This window comes from Poromitra crassiceps, assembly GCF_964638095.1.
Source record: "Poromitra crassiceps genome assembly, chromosome: 1".
NCBI lineage: Eukaryota > Metazoa > Chordata > Actinopteri > Beryciformes > Melamphaidae > Poromitra > Poromitra crassiceps.
The window spans coordinates 18,470,359-18,488,643 of NC_139623.1; the positions used below are offsets into that span (position 1 = coordinate 18,470,359).

Consider the following 18,285-nt stretch of genomic DNA (forward strand, 5'->3'; position numbering starts at 1 on the left):
TCAAGACCAGCAAGAAGGCCAGCGCTGCTGGTTGCAGCTAAAAAATATTATTTTGCCATCAAAATTCCTTTGTTTTTGCTCTTTTATTGAAGGAAATTATTTTTGAGGTGTCACTACATCAGAAAATATTAGCTTCAGAGTCAGTGATGTGCTTGAAATGCTTAATTTCACAAAAGGCTCATTATCTCAGCTTCTAGTTTGAAACGTCTGTTTTTGCTGAAACCAACCTATCTTCTCCGGCTGATAACTAAAGAACGGAAAATGATATCAATAAACTTTTTTTTGCTGATGATACAAGATAGTCTCATCGTTCTTTGGCCGTGTTCGGTGTTTACATAGTAATATCACACAATATTCTGTGGGCCTCGAGAAATCACTGAAAACGCTCTGAAAGGGCTGGCACTGGGAGCATCCGTTTTCCAAAAGTGGCTGGCACTCAATGAGTTAACATGGGCGCCGAAATGAAAATCAACAGGTAACGCCACGCAGACGCACAGCAGACGCACTGTGTCCCGGCCGTAAGAGTCATTGAGTGGTCTAAGGCAGGGTTTCTCAACTGGTGGGTCGGGACTCAAACATGGGTCGCGAGGCCATTTTGAGTGTGTCACCCGTGGGGAAAAAATCCAAATATCCCCAAATGTTGTTGTCTCGACTGGTTTTAGTCAAAGAATTCAGATCCTTGAAACTTGATCACCAGTTTAACTTGATTAAAAAACATATACAGTAGGCCTGTAATTCAAGATATGACTGCCATTTTATTTCATTAGGTTTTTAGCCCTATAGTTGCACTTGCAATTTTGTTTCACTTCTTGGATTATTTCATGTTTTTAGCAGTGCATGAAAGCATTGTGTATTACTGCACTATTTTTTGTGAAACACATTTGGGTGGTATAAGAAAAAATAATCAGAAATTTGTGTCGCGACTTAATGACTAAGGAAAAATATGGGTCCTGATGTTAGACCAGTTGAGAACCACTGGTCTAAAGCCTTTGACAGACTGTGTGATTTTGGGCTTTCCCAGACGAAAGATGACCAACGTGAAAGAAACGTGGAGATTATCTTTGTTCGTGGCTACAAAAACGCTCGTCTTGCATCACGTAGAGAGAGAGGTTCAAAGATGGCCGTTGTCACAGTCTTGCGACCAAAGATAGTCTAGGACTAATTCTGACACTGTCAGACATTTAGGGTGACAGCTACAATGATGTCTGAAAACAACCAATAGAAATGCTGTATGATCATATCAGTATAGACGCTAATGCTAGTAGAGGAGGCTAATAAATAGTTGACGTTACCTCAAGCTCTCTCGCAAAATTCCCTCTCGCCTCTGTTCCCTAGCCACGAGTGGGTCCACATTCTCCTCCTGCTTGGATGTTTTTCCATACACATAAATTCCACTTTGCAAAGACATTCTTGCTAAGCTTTGTCAATTCATTGTTGACATTTCTACTAGACAACTGTGGCGCACATTGATTGATGCATAGCTGCGGTGCACGCTGCTGACATTTGATTATTGACTGCTGATTGACAGGTATGATGGAGAGATGTGCGTTGGTACCCAGTAGGTGTCATCATCATCGTCTACACACATAAAACCTGATGTCCTACCAAAGTTTATTAGATCCAACGTCGCACAGTGTGGCGTGCAATAAACTTATAAGATGGCTAAAATCTTAGTCTGTAGGCGGCTTAAGGTATTTCCCAAGATTTGATAAAATTGCCCTAGAAATTACATGTATCCAAAATGCACCCGAAACATACATGTTTTAAAGTCGAGCTGAAATGAAAAAAATACTTTTTTTCTATTTTAGATCACATCCTTGGTTATTCAGTGCACCTATTTAACAATGTAATTTAAAAAAATCATAAAAATCTAATTTCTTTGGTTTTTCGCATTTTTTCACGTGTCCTGCCTTTCTACCCTGTTCCCGTCAAAGCAATGTTTGTTTCCAGTATAGGATACATCATCACAGACCCGCGATGCCATTTCAGCTTGTCTTTAACATGTGGTATCGTGGTAGCAGACTCTCAGTGCATGAGTTCAAATATTTAGGCATAATAATTTACTCCCAGCTTACATTTAAAATGCAAGCTAAAACAATTGTGAACAGAATCAAATTCAAACTGGCAAATTTTAAACACATTAGGAATAATTTAACTACTGAGGCTACAAAGTTGTACATCAATGCCATGATTCTCGCACACATGAATTACTGTCTTCCGACCTGGACACACATGGGTAGGACCACTTTAAGATCAGTCAAGGCCAGATTAGCATCCCCAGTGGGGATGGCCCAGCATCCCCCTGAAACTCCCAGCAATATTTTCTTAAATAAATACATAAACATTCAAATGTGTTACTGAAGTTTTAAAAAGCCACAAAATGCTGGAATGCTAAACCAAGTAGGCCTATGCCTAGTGGTTCTTGCTTTTCATTGCAGCATCAAAACCCACCAGCATCCACCTCAGCATAAAGAAATGCATAACAGATGAACCTCCAAACCTCCTTTGATTAAATGGTTGTTGCTTCATGCTATTTGTATTCTATCCCTGACAGTGTTTAATATTCAGCAGTGAGCTCATGTTTGCCTGTGTGCTGCCACACGTCAATGCATTGATGAAGTTCCAGCGGCGTGGAGAGACTTTGTACATTTTCAAGGCTGTTTATATCATTTTTACAAGATTTCAATCAACCTGACACCTCAGGGATGAATTCTCTCAAGCTCTAGGAGGCAACGAGTAAGTTAGTCAGTCATTATGTGCAAGTCTATACAGTCGCTAATTCCCCCCCTCTCCGGTATTTGCCTTTCAGGCCAATAAACTTCGAACCAAGACCCTGCGCAACACACTCAACCCTGTCTGGAGCGAGACCCTGACCTACTACGGCATCACCGATGAGGATATGGTCCGGAAAACACTCAGGTATTCTGACCTCCTTCTCAGCTTTATCCCCAGACACGTTAATCTCCCACCATGACCTTAAACTCCAAGTCATGCATTGAAAATAAGACTCGAAAGGCAGGAAAGAATTGGCAGGAAGGATAGAAATAAATTAAGAAAAAATGCCATAAAGTCCCTGGCCTTCTCCTTTGCTTTGTTAACTCCCACCCCTTGGTTGATGCACAAGGTTTTGTGTTTTGAATGGGTTTTTCAAAAAATTATTTGGGCAACAGAGATGTTTGACAATTTACCTCCTTCCTGGGTCCTGAGGGGAATCTGTGTTAACTGTTTTATAGGGCGTACTGTATTTGGCAACAGTCATATTTGCCAGAAATGATGGATATTGTTATTTGTATGATGTACCCCTTTTGTGAAGTTCTACAACTCACAATGCAGGCTTGCAGGCCTGGCTGAGCCTAACAGTGTTATGCCCCTCCATGAGATTACATCATTGCATCATTACATCATCAGTCTACTCTACGTGATAGGCAGGTATACTTCAGTGATTTTGTTTTGCAAATACCAGGTAGTAACAGCAATAAAATATTGTAGGGGAAGGCATCTCCTTCATTCACACTTCCATTCATACAATTCACTCTGTGTTACAAAGCGCGTAACGTGGTGGCTTCCAATATAGGCGGGCTTCTTTTTTTTAAACAAGGTTTATTTTCAATTTTGAAAGTAAAAGCAAGGTATTACAAGAGAACATAGACTGAAGATTGGGCTCCCATTCACCACCTTCCCACCCCGCAAACCCATAAAAAAAAAAAAAAAAAAAAGCGTAACATAGTCCCACCCCACTTGGCAAGAGACATCTCAAAAGCGTTTGCATTAAATTACTTTCCCACATACATACTCATTCATACACACACACACAACGATGGGGAGAGAGACAAGGAAAGAGAAGAGGGGGGGGGTAGAAGTAAAAAAAATACACACACAACACAAAACAACACAACAAAACAAAAGAAAAGAAAAAACACATAAAAACAAGAAAGAAAAAAAATACTAATCCATCCCGGCTAACAGCTGGGCATCCAAAGCCTCTACAAAGTCAAGAAATTACCTCCATGTTGAGTAGAATTTGGATACTGATCCTCTCAAGGTATATCTGACTTTTTCTAGTTTTAATGACTGCATAACCTCCTTAATCCAACGTGCAAAAGTGGGAGTGGACGCATCTTTCCATTTGGATAATATCAATCTCCTAGCTAGTAAAGTAGTGTAGGCTACTAGATTCGACTGAGCAGCGTTTAGGTGTGCACCAGCTGGAACGACCCCGAAAATGGCACTCCAAGGAGAAGGTTCTAACTGGTACAGCAAAATAGTGGCCAGGGCCTCAAAAATAAGCTGCCAAAACTGAGCTAATTTCGGACACGACCAGAACATATGACAAAGACTGGCGGTAGCTTGTTTGCATCTATCACAAGTTGAGTCTAGCTCTGGGTTCATTTTAGCCAGTTTTTCTTTAGAGTAATGAAGGCGATGGACCACTTTAAACTGAATAACACAATTGTTGTGTCTTCCCTAGGGTATTACTTCAACTTATACCACTAGCTACAACACTAATTCACCCAGGGACGGACTTCTCATTTGCAATGGTAGCTGGTTTATTTCTGCACAGTTACTGTCACGTGACTCTCCTAAGCCGTTTTCACACATGCGCTTTATACCCGGAAATGACCAGAAAGCGGTGTAATGCCTTCATGTGTGAAAGTTGTTTTCCAGTATAAGCGCGCCCCCGTCATCGCGGACATTTGACCACTTATTACCTTGTGATAAGAGCGGTATGTCTGCTTCATGTGTGGGCGTACCGATTTCCCCCCCTCCCCTCTCTGCTCACTCTCTGGCCAGTCCTTCAGTCCTCCTCGCTGTGTAGGAGCCGTCAGTCAGCAGCCCGACAGGACAGACACAGCGAAAATGGCAGCGGCTTGTTCTGAGAGTCTTGCAAGCCGCCCAATGCTTGTAGAGAAAGCAGATGCACGAAGCGAAATGTGGAAGGATTTTTCTTATGTTGCCGACAGCGAAGGCAAGCCCCTGGACACATCAAACGAAGCCAGTCTGTAAAAATGCTTCAACGCAACGCAGGTGAACGGATAAACATCGAACCAGCCAGGCTATTGCTCTCCGACAGGGATCCCAACTTCTTCAAAGATTTCAGTTCAAAGACTGGTTAACGAATGTGAAGGATACAACATACATTCCCTCTTAAGTCAAACGAGTGTGATTTATTGTGTGACAAGCAAACTTATTTCACCATCGGAGTTTTGCCGCCCCCCCCCCCCCCCCCATCCCCCCCGCCGAAATACAGCTTCTTTAACGGCTATTTTTACACATCCCTCAGGTGTGAAGGGAAATTCCGGGAAATAGCCGTTATTGATTTACAGGCAATGTTCCTGTACGCATGTGTGAAAACAGCTCTAGTGGCTATACATGTCATGACTCATTATACCAACAGAGGGCAGTAAAGGCAATAACCCCAATATATGACATCTCCTCCCCATTTCATGAAAGTGTACCCATACATCATAAAGGCAAAAAGGAAAATAATAATGCCACTAGCATTAGCAGGTGTGGTCATACCAAGAGTAGCATGTTACCGGTATCAATAGCTCCAAACACTAGGGTGAAATACCACCACACGTGGATCACACAACATACCAGCATGAACAAAAAAAAATTCTCTTTCTTTTTTTTTACTTTTTTTTTTACTTTTTTTTTTTTTCTTTTTTTTTTACAATTTATTTGACATTCCCCCCCAATGTCTGAGTTTGTTCTTCCTCTTGTTAACTAAGGGAATGAGGTCTGACTCAGACCCTGACATTACCCTGGTGATTATTCTGCCCCGTCCTTCTGGGTATGTCACTCATTACAAATCCAGACGTTTGGGTGACCGGCGCTCTCTCTGAGGATAGCGACGGATAACACTGCGACCCGGCGAAGGCTGTAGCAGAAGCAGATGGCAGTTTAGGGAACGTCGGCGACAGTTCAGTTTGTGAATCAGCTGAAGAAGTGGGGCTCGGGTAAACAGGCTCCACAGAACACGGCACATCCTGGGTGAGTGTGGGCTGGGCTGGATGGTCCTGCTCGCAGGGCTCAGCACAAACCACTGGTGGAGGTTGCACTGGTGATGCGGCAGACCCAGGAAGCAGCTGGTCTTCATGTCTCCTCCAGACGATGTCCTCAGTGGTCCTGATGGTGTAAGACACAGGGCCGGTCTGTGCTAGGACTATAGCAGGCATCCATTTTGGTCCGTTACCATAGTTACGTGCCAGTACACTGTCACCTGGGCGGAAAACCCTCTCCTTCGCTCTGTTCCCGTGTCTCTCCACCTGAGCTTGTTGGTTTTGGTGAACAGTCTCTTTAGTTTTGGGTGGTTTAAAAAGGTCAAGATTGGTGCGGAGTTGCCTCTTGATGAGAAGTGCTGCAGGAGCAACTTTTGTCGTTGAGTGTGAAACATTTCTGTATGACAACAGGAAGCTGTTCAGCCGCTGGTGCAGGGAGCCCTGTCCCTGTGAAGCCTTTAGTTGGTGCTTCATGCTCTGAACAAATCTCTCTGCTAGTCCATTAGTAGATGGGTGATAAGGCGCGGAGCGGATGTGTTGTACTCCATTCACCTCAAGGAATCTCTCGAATTCTTGTGAGATAAATTGGGGGCCATTATCGCTCACCAGTTGTTCAGGAAATCCAAATCGACTAAGCATTTCTCCCAGTTTCTCGATGGTCTTCTCTGCTGTAGTAGATCTCATTATGGACACCTCTGGCCATTTACTGTGAGCATCTACGGCCACCAAGAACATCCTTTCTTCAAACGGGCCAGCAAAATCAACATCGACGCGCTGCCATGGCTCCTCTGGCCACTCCCACGGATGAAGAGGGGCGGGCTGTGGCATGCAGCGGACCTGTTGACATGATGGACATGTCCTTGCCCTCTCTTCAATTTGTCCATCAAGTCCAGGCCACCAGAAGTAGCTCCTGGCAAGCTCTTTCATGCGGACCATTCCGCTGTGGCCTGCATGTAGCTGCTGCAGTAGCTTTTTCCGCAACACTGGTGGAACAATTACTCTGCGTCCCCACAGAAGACATCCTGCCTGCACAGAGAGCTCACACCTTCTCGTGATGTAAGACTTTAGCTCAGGAAGATCCCCACATCCTCCATGCATCACTATAATCATTGACAGTGGTGTTAGGTGGTACTTAGACCTGAATTAGCAGTATAGTATTAGTCATCCCAAAAAAAAAAAAAAAAAAAAAAAAAAATCCTAATAAATTTTGCTTTGACCTAATTTTATTGTTGTCTATAGAGTTAGTTCCACCTCTGCGCAGACTCCCCCGCTCTCTTCTCTCTCTCCCCCTCAGGTGTCCTTCATTGGCCTGACGTACACCCCCGCCGCTGCAGCCCTAGGTCTGGCCGTCATCGCCCTAGCCACCTGTCGTCACTCTAGGCCATCTACCCGCTACTCCTTCTACTGTCTGACACCCCAGGCTCTTCACCACCACCGACCCCTATCCTCATCATCCTGGTCACCTGCCTGCCTAAGGGAAGGGGGGACCCCCCCCCCCCCCCCCCCGGCCTCATCACCTCCAACTCCTATCCTCCCCTCCCCTTAATCACCACCTCCGACTTATCCTCCCCTCCCCTCCTCTTAGCTAGTATTCTCTAAACCTACGGACACTTAAAGACTACATTTTCTATTTCCTTTGGACTCTACTTTTTACATTTTCAACTCCCTTCCCTGATTTTAGGATAATTTAAAAACTACATTTTTATATCCCTCTGTTGGACTCTTTTTTACATTTTCAATTTTCTGTTCTCTTGTAAATTTTATTTCCATAATAAACCATTTACAGAGTTTCAATGCCGGAAAACTCTGTTCATGGTTTAGCCCGGCATCTCTCGGCCTGTCTCGGAGGGGAGTCCCCGGATGGGGGTCCGCCGCTGGGTCCACTGCCTGGGTGGGCCCGCGTGGCCTGCGTGGCCTGCTCTCCCAGTTCCCAGTCACTAGCTGGGGGCGGGTCTGGGAGCGGGTCGCGTGGGGGGTGGGCTTACCCAGGCGACCATTGCTGGGCCCCTGTAGCACAACGACCTCACAAGGTTCCTCCTCAGCCAAGCCAAGTCACTGGGGCAATCCATTTGGTGGAAAGGTTTTCTTGCGTTCACTGGGGGTGTGGGGACGCCGCTGTGTCCCGGCCCGGCCTTCTCTCCCACGCCTTATGTGGGGGGGGGGGGGGGCCGGGGCGGGGGGCATCGGTGCTCTTCATCACTGGTCGAGGGCTGCCGGTTGGTTTAGAACAGTTTAGGTAGGCGATAGATTAGCTACAGCCTAAGGCTGACCTGTTAGTGTTCAGGCAAAGATCAGACTAGAGCAGAGTAGGATAGGCCAGATTAGGCTGTAGACTAGCTAGATACTATGTCCCAGTTAGCTCTGGTTAATGCTTAGAGTAGTCAGTTGTCTGATCTTCCCCCCCCCCCTCTCTTTCTCTTTCCCCCGCTCCTTTCCCTTCCTCCCCCTCCTGTTCCCCACTCTCCCACATTTCCCACTCCCCCCCCCCCCCGCACCCTCTCCTTCCATGCTCTTCCCTCCCCCGCCGCCCCTTCCCACGTTCCCCCTGCTCTCCCTCCCCTGCACCCTCCCACCTCTCCTTCTCTGTTCTCTCCTCCTCCCTGTCCTCTCCCCTCTCTCACATTCCCCCTGCACTCCTTCCCCTGCACCCCCCCACCTCTCCTTCTCTGCTCTCTCCTCCCCTCTGTCCTCTCGGGGGGGGGGGGGAGGAGGGGGCGGAGAGGTCTGTTCCCTCCCCCGCCTCCTCCTCCCGCGTTCCCCCTGCACCCTCCCACCTCTCCTTCTCTGTTCTCTCCTCCTCTCCCCCTGCACTCCTTCCCCTGCACCCTCCCACCTCTCCTTCTCTGTTCTCTCCTCCTCTCTGGGGGGGGGGATGTGGGACGCTCCCCCTGCTTCTCTACCCTGGCTCTCCCTCCCCTGCACCCCCATCTCTCCTTCTCTCCTCCTCCACATTCCTATCTTCTCCCCACCTCCCCCCTCTCCTCCGTCTATATTGCTCATTCTCTCCCCACCTCCTCCCTCCCCCTGCTCTCTTCTCCCCCACACCTCCCCTCCCTTCCCCTCTCCTGCTCTCTCCTCTTGCTCCTCCCCACCTCCTATACCCTCCCCACCCCATCACTCTCTCACATTCCCCCTGCTATTCTCCCTTCTCCTGCGCTCTCCTCTGCTCTCCCCTCATTCCTATATTTTCTATATTATCAATTGTTCAAATGTTATCTTTATTCTGTATATTCTTGTTACTGTTGTGTCAGCTAGAATTAGCTAGACATACTTTCTGTGAAGCCCTCTGAGACATGCTTGTGAATTAGGGCTATATAAATAAACTTGACTTGACTTGACTATATCCAACAGCTTTGACAACACAGGATCATTTCGGGTGTGTCGCTTCACTTGAGCATGAGTGATGGGAGCTTCCTCCACATGCCTGAAATAGAAGATGCCAGCCTGTGGTGGCTCGCTGTGGTTGACAGGCAGGGGTAGCCTAGAGAGGCCGTCCGCATTTGCATGCAGGTCAGATTTTCGGTATTTGATGTCGTAATCATGAGCAGACAACAACAAGGCCCATCTCTGCATCCTACTGGCTGCTAAGGAGGGTATGCCAGTATGGGGCCCAAATATTGTTGTCAGGGGGCGGTGGTCTGTCAGAAGAATAAACTTCCTTCCATAGAGATATTGGTGAAATCTTTGGACACCAAACACTATTCCCAGCGCTTCTCGTTCAATTTGTGCATAGTTGCTCTCCGCTTTGCTAAGCGTGCGTGAAGCGAAAGCGATGGGCCGCTCCTCACCGTTGGGCATGATATGAGAAATCACGGCCCCCACTCCATAAGGAGAAGCATCACATGCAAGCTGTAGGGGCAGTGTGGGATAAAAATGTGTCAGGGCGTCAGACTCCAACAATGCCTTCTTTGTTTGCACAAAAGCATCCTCACACTGCTCAGTCCAATTCCAGGCCTCGCCCTGGCACAACAGTTCGTGAAGCGGCTTGAGCAAGGATGAGAGGTTCTCAATGAACTTGCCGTAGTAGTTTAGGAGCCCGAGAAAAGAACGTAGTTGACTCACATCTTCAGGCGCTGGCGCTTCTGTGATCGCCTTGATCTTGGATGGAGCTTTGTGTAAGCCTTCAGAGTCAATCACGTGTCCCAAATACTCCACTGAAGACTGGAAAAACTCACACTTTGATCTGTGGACCCTATGTCCATATTGTGCCAGTATCTGCAGTGTGGCATCCAGGTTTTCCAGATGCTCTTCCTCATTCTTCCCGGTTACCAGTATGTCATCCAGGTAACATTGGACTCCAGTTAAGCCACTCAATAGAATATATTTTAAATAACAACCTCCTGTACGATTTTCAATCTGGGTTTAGGACATCTCACTCCACAGACATATGTCTACTCTATCTGACAGATCTAATTAGAACAGAGGTTGACAATGGTAAATATTGTGGAATGGTCCTACTAGATTTACAGAAAGCATTTGACACTGTGAACCACAGAATACTCTTGTTCAAATTGAAGGCCATGGGATTTGGCAGTACAACACTGAGATGGGTAAGGTCATATCTGGGTGGCCGTAAGCAAATGGTCGAAGTGAATGGCACTATGTCCACTTCATTACAGCCAACATGTGGGGTCCCTCAAGGGAGCATTTTAGGTCCTCTTTTATTTGTATTATATGTTAATGACATGAAGTCAGCTTGTGACTGTAATTTGTTTCTGTTTGCTGACGATGCTGCCCTCCTTGTCTCTCATCAAGACAAGGAAACGGTTGAGAGAACCCTCAGCCAGGAGCTCTTAAAGATCAGCTCCTGGTTGGTGGACAACAGACTATCCCTTCACCTAGGGAAAACCGAGGCGATAGTCTTTGGCTCCAACATCAGACTGAGAAGGTCCCCTGGGTTCAGTGTAATGGTGGGTGACGTGGAGGTGATTGATTGATTGATTGACTTTATTTGGTGAATGTCAACATTGATACAGGGAATACAAACAATCACCGAGGATAAAAACACAATAAAGCCACTGGCTTATTTCCATTGCGGTCCTCAAACAAACAACACCAAGGACAAAAAACAACATACGAATGGGTATCACCTTCTATACTCAAATTAAGATTTTTTACATTATTACTAGATTGGATAGGAATAATGGCACACTTGAATATTATACAATACATAAACATTTGTTGTTAAATGTAAGGAATTAACATACACAGAAACAAGAAAAATGAGGGGGGGGAGGGAGTGGGTTTGCGGGGGACGGGGGTTAGCAGTGGGAAGTGGGAGGGAGTAGGTCATCCACATCAACATTGGAGGCTATGTATGTCGCTCATAGCAGCCTCCATATATCTATGGCCCCAATAAGATGTGACCGAGGAAGGAGGGGGTGGAGGTGGGGATGAGCGTCCAGGGAGGAGGTGCAAGTGCTAGAGGCAGGACCAAGGCGGCATGGGAGGGGGAGGATGGGGTGTGTGAGTGTGTGCGTGTGTGTTTGAGTGAGTAGAAGTGTGGTCAGGAATGTCCATAATTGTCCTTGTGTGCTGTAAGCCTGACAGACAGATAGTGGGAGCCGTCTCCTTCCCGGATGGTGAGCGAAAACATAGCGGGTCGCTATGGATACGGCCTCGTCCAAAGTCTTATCTTGCAGGTGTTTGGGTGAAGGGTGAACTGTGGGGGGTTTTAGCTCCTCGTTTCACACAAACTCTTCACGGGGAGAATTTATCTTTCACCAACAGGCAGTGTGGGGGTCCGAAAAACAATGGTGGATAATTTGGTTATCGGACTGAAAAGTACATTCCAATTCTTTCCATCCAGGCTCGTCTCTTCAACTTAAACACTTCAGTCCCGTATTATTTCATCATCTCCAGGATCTCGTCCAATTTTCTGTTCACGTCTGCAAACATACCATCCACCTTTAGAATGCGATCTGTGATCGAAATAGTCTGAGTGTTCACAACACGGGCCACCTAGTTTACCATGCCCATGAGGATGGGTATCTTGGGGCTATCACTTTTCCCCATCATCGTGGAAATTTTTCGATAGACAACGGCGATGCTCAATCCCAGTAGCAAATGTCCTGCTATCATAAATCCAAATAGAAAAACATCTTCGACGTCCTCGACAGTCAAAATAGCAAGGCAGAGTACCCTCCATTTCTGCCATCCGTCCATAACGTACCCCGCGGGAAACGTCCCGTCGGGGCACACAGGCTCCCCAGAACCTGCATTTCTCGTGGAGATAATCTTATCAATTGCGTTGAGAGACCAGCTTATTAGTTCCATAATTCCTCTGGTTTTTGAAGAGACAGTGGAAAGGAGAAGCTTTTTGAGCAGGGAGCAGGCTCTAGGAAAGTGAGAGGGAGCAGGAGAGAGGAGGATTTGCGACCACCCAGGTCAGAGGCAAGACAGGTCGCAGCCAAGGAGGAGGTCACCTACTTGGGCTGTGTTTTAGACAGCAAATTAACAGGAGAGAGCATGGCTCTAAAAGTAGTCTCCAGGGTAAACCAGAGAGTTAAATTTCTCACTAGAATTGCTTCATTTATAAATACTACAGCGTTAAAACTTCTAGCTGGAGCCCTGGTACAATGTCATTTTGATTATGCCAGCTCCTCCTGGTACACCAGCACCACCATGACACTGAAAAAAAGATTGCAGACAGCACAAAACAAATTAGTCAGGCTCATTCTACAACTGCATCCCAGGACTCACCTGCTACAGTCTCATTTTGACAGCCTCAAATGGCTCAGAGTAGAGGAGAGGGTAAACCAGATTAAACTTTGCATCGTGCACAGGATAGTAAATAATGTGTGGGTGCATGTGCGTACGTTGCCGAGGGTTTGTGAATCCTGCCATTTTGCTGCTGTGTTGCTGTTGTGCGTTTAGCTTTGAGGTCTGCTTGTGTGAATAGAACACGCTATTGAGTTAGCTGATTAACTCGGACGGCTCTTGCTGGCGGTGGCTTAGCAAACAAGCTTCTTTGCGTGCAGTTGTTCATACAACCAGAAGGTAGAGGATAGGGAATCATTGGAGATGATTAAATTGTGAATTGATAAAACTGACAATTAGGAAAAGAGTAAATAAAATAGATGTTTCTGGCTTGCATTTTGGAGGCGGTTGGTATTGATGGGGATTGCTCTTGTTGTCAAGAAGTGGATGTGGCTTGTGTGCTGGGCTGATGAGTTGAGGCTAACAGTGAATGGCAGTGTGTGGGATTTGAGTGTTAAGCCACTTCTAAACATGAAGTCTGGACCATGTCCGGCTAGTCAGAGCAGGATATTTGCCAGTTTTACCCTTCTAGACATGAGGGATCTTTGTTTTGTTTCTGCCGATGGCGATTAGATTGGGCGGGGGGAGCGTGCGGGGGGAGGGGAGGAGTGGGGTGCGGTGCGGTGCAGAGGAGGAGAGCCCAAGAACAGAATTGGGCACCAATGCCCAAAACGCGCGCACAGGTCTCCATACACTACATCCACAACACAAGATCTCTGCCCAACACTTTTCTCCACTACTCCATAACGCACATGTCTCATTGTGAAGTTCCTGATGCATACTTCATACTTTCACCTCGGCAATATTTCCAAAATCAGACACTGTCTCTCCCCCCCTGCTGCTGAATCCCTCATCCATGCCTTCCTCTCCTCCCGTCTGGACTATTGCAACTCCCTCCTCACTGGCATCACTTCCCGCTCCCTCCATAGACTCCAGATGGTTCCGAATTCAGCCGCCTGCCTGCTCACAAACACCTGGTCCCGCGATCACATCACTCCTGTTCTCCACTCTCTACACTGGCTCCCCATCAAAGAATGCATTAACTTCAAACTACTCCTCACCTTCAAAGCCCTCCATAGCCTGGCCCCCCCTTATCTGACTGACCTCCTTCTCCCCATCGCCCTAACCGAACCCTCCGATCCTCATTCACTGTTCCCCTCACCGTTCCACCATCCAAACTCAAGAGCTTTGGAGATCGAGCATTCTCAAGAGCTGCACCCCGACTTTGGAACTCCCTCCCCCAGACTGTCAGAGACTCACCTTCACTCCCCAATTTTAAATCCCGACTCAAAACGTACCTGTTCTCCCAAGCTTACAACCTCCCCTACCCTTAACTACCTCCTCCAACCTGCCACCCCCCTTTTTTCCCCCTCCCTCTCTTCTGTCTGGGTCCTGTCCCTCCCACTCAGTCCCTCCCTCCCCTCTGTTTCCATGTATCCCTGATTGAGGTGTTAAGTGTTACCTTGTTGTTATCTTGTTAATTGTTATTTATATCTGTTGCCTGCTGCCCGTTGTTATCTTGTTTTCTGTTGTACTCATACTGTCAGCATCTTTGGGTCATTGAAAAGAGCTATATAAAATAAATGCATTATTATTATTATTATTATTATTATTATTATTATTATTATTATTATTATTATTATTAGAAGGGGCTTTAGTGTGTGTGGTGTAGGTGCTGTAAGGATTGTGGCCGCAGTTTACTGATCTGGGAATAGTGGAGAGCTGGAGGGGCAGTATTCACTGAGGGTAGTAAATAATAAAGCTGGCGGACAATCTGGGAATCAGGCATAGCACGTAGTATAATGCTAGTCGCCATTAGCATCTGTAGCATTACTGGGTAGTGAAACCATTAGTCAGCATGGAGTTTCCCTGCTCTCTCCTCCCCAGCACCCCCGCTCTCCTTCCCCTGCACCCTCCCCACCCCCCACCCCCTGTTCCCTGTTTTCACTGTCCCTTGTGACTATTCATGACCTTATCGCCCAGCCACAGTATATTCTACCTGTTCTGCTCTCTCTCCTCTTCCCCCTTCCCCTGCTCCCTCCCTGCCTCCTCCCTTTCCCTGTTTTCTTCTCCCCAACATTCCCTGTTCCCTCCCCACCTCCTCCCTTTCCCTGCCCCCTCCTCCCCCGACCCCGCTCTCCCTCCTTGCTCCCTCCCCACCTCCTCCCTTTCCCTGCTCTCTCCTCCCCCACATCCCCCTGCTCTCCCTCCTTGCTCCCTCCCCACCTCCTCCCTTTGCCTGCTCTCTCCTCCCCCACATCCCCCCGCTCTCCCTCCTTGCTCCCTCCCCACCTCCTCCCTTTCCCTGCTCTCCCCTCCCCCACATTCCCGTTCCCTACCCACCTCCTCCCATTCCCTGTTCTCTCCTCCCCCACATCCCTCCCCCTTTCTCTCTGTCTCTCTCTATCATATGATTGTTCAATCATGTTGTTATTATTACTACTGTAATTGTTACTGTTGTGTCAGCTAGATTTAGCTAGACATATTCTCTGTGAAGTCCTCTGAGACATGCTTGTGAATTAGGGCTATACAAATAAACTTGACTTGACTTGACTTGACTTGACTTGACTTGGAGTCGGTTTTTGATTTGACAAGGGATCAGTTTTGGAGACTGGATAAGGATCAGTTGATTGAGATCGCGGAAAGTGAGAAGATTGTTGTGAAAGATTCAAAGAAGTATGAGATAAGCAAGTTATTGACCAACGAGCTAAAGCTAAAAGAACACTGGTTAGAGCAGGATAAGGAAAAACGATAGCAGGAAGCAGAGCGTCGGGGACTAGATTGGCAGCAGGAGGAAGAATGATATCAGCAGCGGCAGAAAGAGTATAGGGAACGAGAGGAACTAGCACAGCAGGCTAGACAAGAGGGGATTAGGTTAAGAGAAGAGAGAGCTAAGCAGCAAAGGGAGGAGTTGGAGCACAAGAAAAGGGATCCAGCCCTGTACTTGAAATAACTCATGTTATTATGCTAGATGAAATTGATAGGATTTTGTGAGATGGGACCTGTGTGCCATCTGAGGAGGACTTAGGTCGCTTTCACATATAGGTGACGGGCCGAAGGCTGCTATCTGCTTTAGTTTTTGAGATGATCGATCCCCATTTTGAGGTTAGATGCTTTTTTCATATGAACTAAATAAAATTCTTCTGAACACGATTCCGTTTGTTGGCAGCCTCAAATCGAACGCAGTTTAATGAAAACGTAACTTATTAGATCAGGGAAACGTTATGGCAGTGCTATCGCAAAAACCAATCAAATGCTTGTTTTAGCGTCACATGACTTGAATCAGCCAATGATATTCCCGCAAACAGGACGCACAGGAAGTGTGAACAAACCATAACAAACGCATCACAGAATGAAGCCGCTGGTAAGTCTGTTAAGATCATGTTTAGCGAATATAATTCATAATCGTTTTAATAGTAATAGTAATACTACTTTGCTACATCTTTGATGCAGTCAATATTAGCAACCGGCTAGTGTTAAATGAATTGTCATCACACAAGTTGTCTCTTTGCTGGTGTTAGGCTACAGCTAACACCATGTTGGACGTTACCAGAGTGGGAAATTAATTATTTTGCGTCTTAAATCTACCAGCCACTTTAGTATTTCACCAGCATTTAGCTGCAGTGCTAGATTCTCACCCTGCACATAAGGCTGCTGTTGCATGTAGTGGCCTTTTGTCCATTCTAGACAAGGAAGACAAACCCCAAGACTGTGTTACAGTAGGCTAAGTGTATCTTGTCCTATAATTGACCAGACTAGACAGGTTGAAGTAGAAGAGATAACATTTATTACAAACGTTTACATCATCTGCAGCTCACCAGTTACTCGTGTCAATATTTTAACCTAAAATGTTTTAGCATTGATTTTTTAAAGAATTGCAAAGAATAACAGTTTTATGTTCTCCTGTAGGATGTGTTTTGGAGAGCATTGATAAAGGACTACCAGTACATCCCAGATCTCCAGAGCCTGAACAACGTTTTCTGTCAAGCTGCGAATGAGGGCTAGGTGTGACAGGAAACATGTCGTCACAGATTGTCTCTTGAAATGTAGCATATGAAATATAGCCCAATTAATTATAGTATTTAATAATCTTATTTTTTGTTCAGTTTGTAGCAGCAAGGTGCATACCTCTGACACTAACACTATGTGTTAAACTGTAAAGGTGGAGGTTACAGGTGTAGCCTCAGCAAGTGAGACATCCAGGTGGAATGAGGAGGATTCAGAGGAACTAATGCCAAGGGTTTTTATTTACAAACCAAATCCCTTGATTAATGATGGAAAATCATGTGGACAGATGATTTGGCCTAAAAGACAAACAAGGTATTAACAAAGGATTTGATCAAACAAGGGAAAACAAATTCAACTGTAAAGTAATATAATAAATCTAATTCAAATCAAATACTCAATCAATATTCAAAGGAACTAACTATAATAAACTAACACTTCAAATGATGCATCTGCACATGGACAATCAATTGGGAAGAACAGAGCAGCCTCCTCTCAACAGCATACATGGCAAACTGAGCCTGGCCTACTGAGCTTCACCCAATCAACCACCCTTTATTGAGCCCAGGTGCAGCTCAATCAGGGCCCCAGGTGTGGCTGAACTGGTGGGGGGATTTTGTACAACCAACATTTAAAAAAGTCTAACATTGAAGTCTTTTTGACTCTGAAGAAGACTAGAAGAAGATTATCTGTCGAAATGTCACTCAGCCCCTATTAATAAACGTGCAGACAGAAAAGAGTGCTCCATGTGTCTTTACTCCAGGCAGTCTGTGAAGTGCCCAGGTAAAACTTTTTTCTATGTAGGTTACACTATAACATTTCTCAATTAAATGCTGTCGGTCACTAACACTAACCCATCTTTGCAGGCCACATCATCAGTGCACACTCATATTCATGCAACTCCATTATTCAGCACTGCAAATGTTACTGTTGCAAATAGTATGAATAGTTAATTGATTGTGTCCCACATGTCATTTTGGAATAAAAAAAAATATTCTATGCCACATGTCCTGAAATGTAATGTCATGCATAATTACTTAGATTTTCTGACATCACATAGGAGGGGTTATGCATTGTCATTTATGCTGTGATGGTAAATAAAAAGCACATATATAAATGTCCCCATTTATTACAGGTAAAACCAAACATGAAACTACTAACAAGTACTGTACATGTTTTATAAAATTTAATGATAGCCTGTATATCACTGTATAGATTAAGACTGTTCTTCACAGCCACAAATATCAATATGCAAGATTGGCAGGGTTCCTACATGCTTTCCATTTTTAAATTACATATTTTCCCAGGCAGACCCTATGTTCTTGACTGGATTTATGTAGGTATTTGATAATGCATAGTGACAGCAGCTAGATAGTAAATAGCATCCCTCTATCTGAACATTACTCACATCAACAAAAACTGGACTCAAAGTGGCTACAACATAAAAGCTGTCTTCCCCAACGTCAACGACGGGTCTTCATCCCATACAAGGAGCAAAATGATGTGTAGTAGCATGGAG

At 45.7% G+C, this 18,285-nt stretch overlaps 1 protein-coding gene across 1 annotated transcript in view; it reads left to right on the plus strand.

Annotated features, from left to right (window-relative positions):
- Positions 1–18,285, plus strand: part of doc2b (double C2-like domains, beta) — a gene marked incomplete at its 3' end in the record, with an annotated part of 377,287 nt that overhangs the window by 290,989 nt on the left and 68,013 nt on the right. Inside the window, exon 5 of the mRNA XM_083636172.1 lies at positions 2,810–2,919. Within this exon, the coding sequence (XP_083492298.1) occupies positions 2,810–2,919 (110 nt within the window). The remainder of the gene's footprint in view (positions 1–2,809; positions 2,920–18,285) is intronic.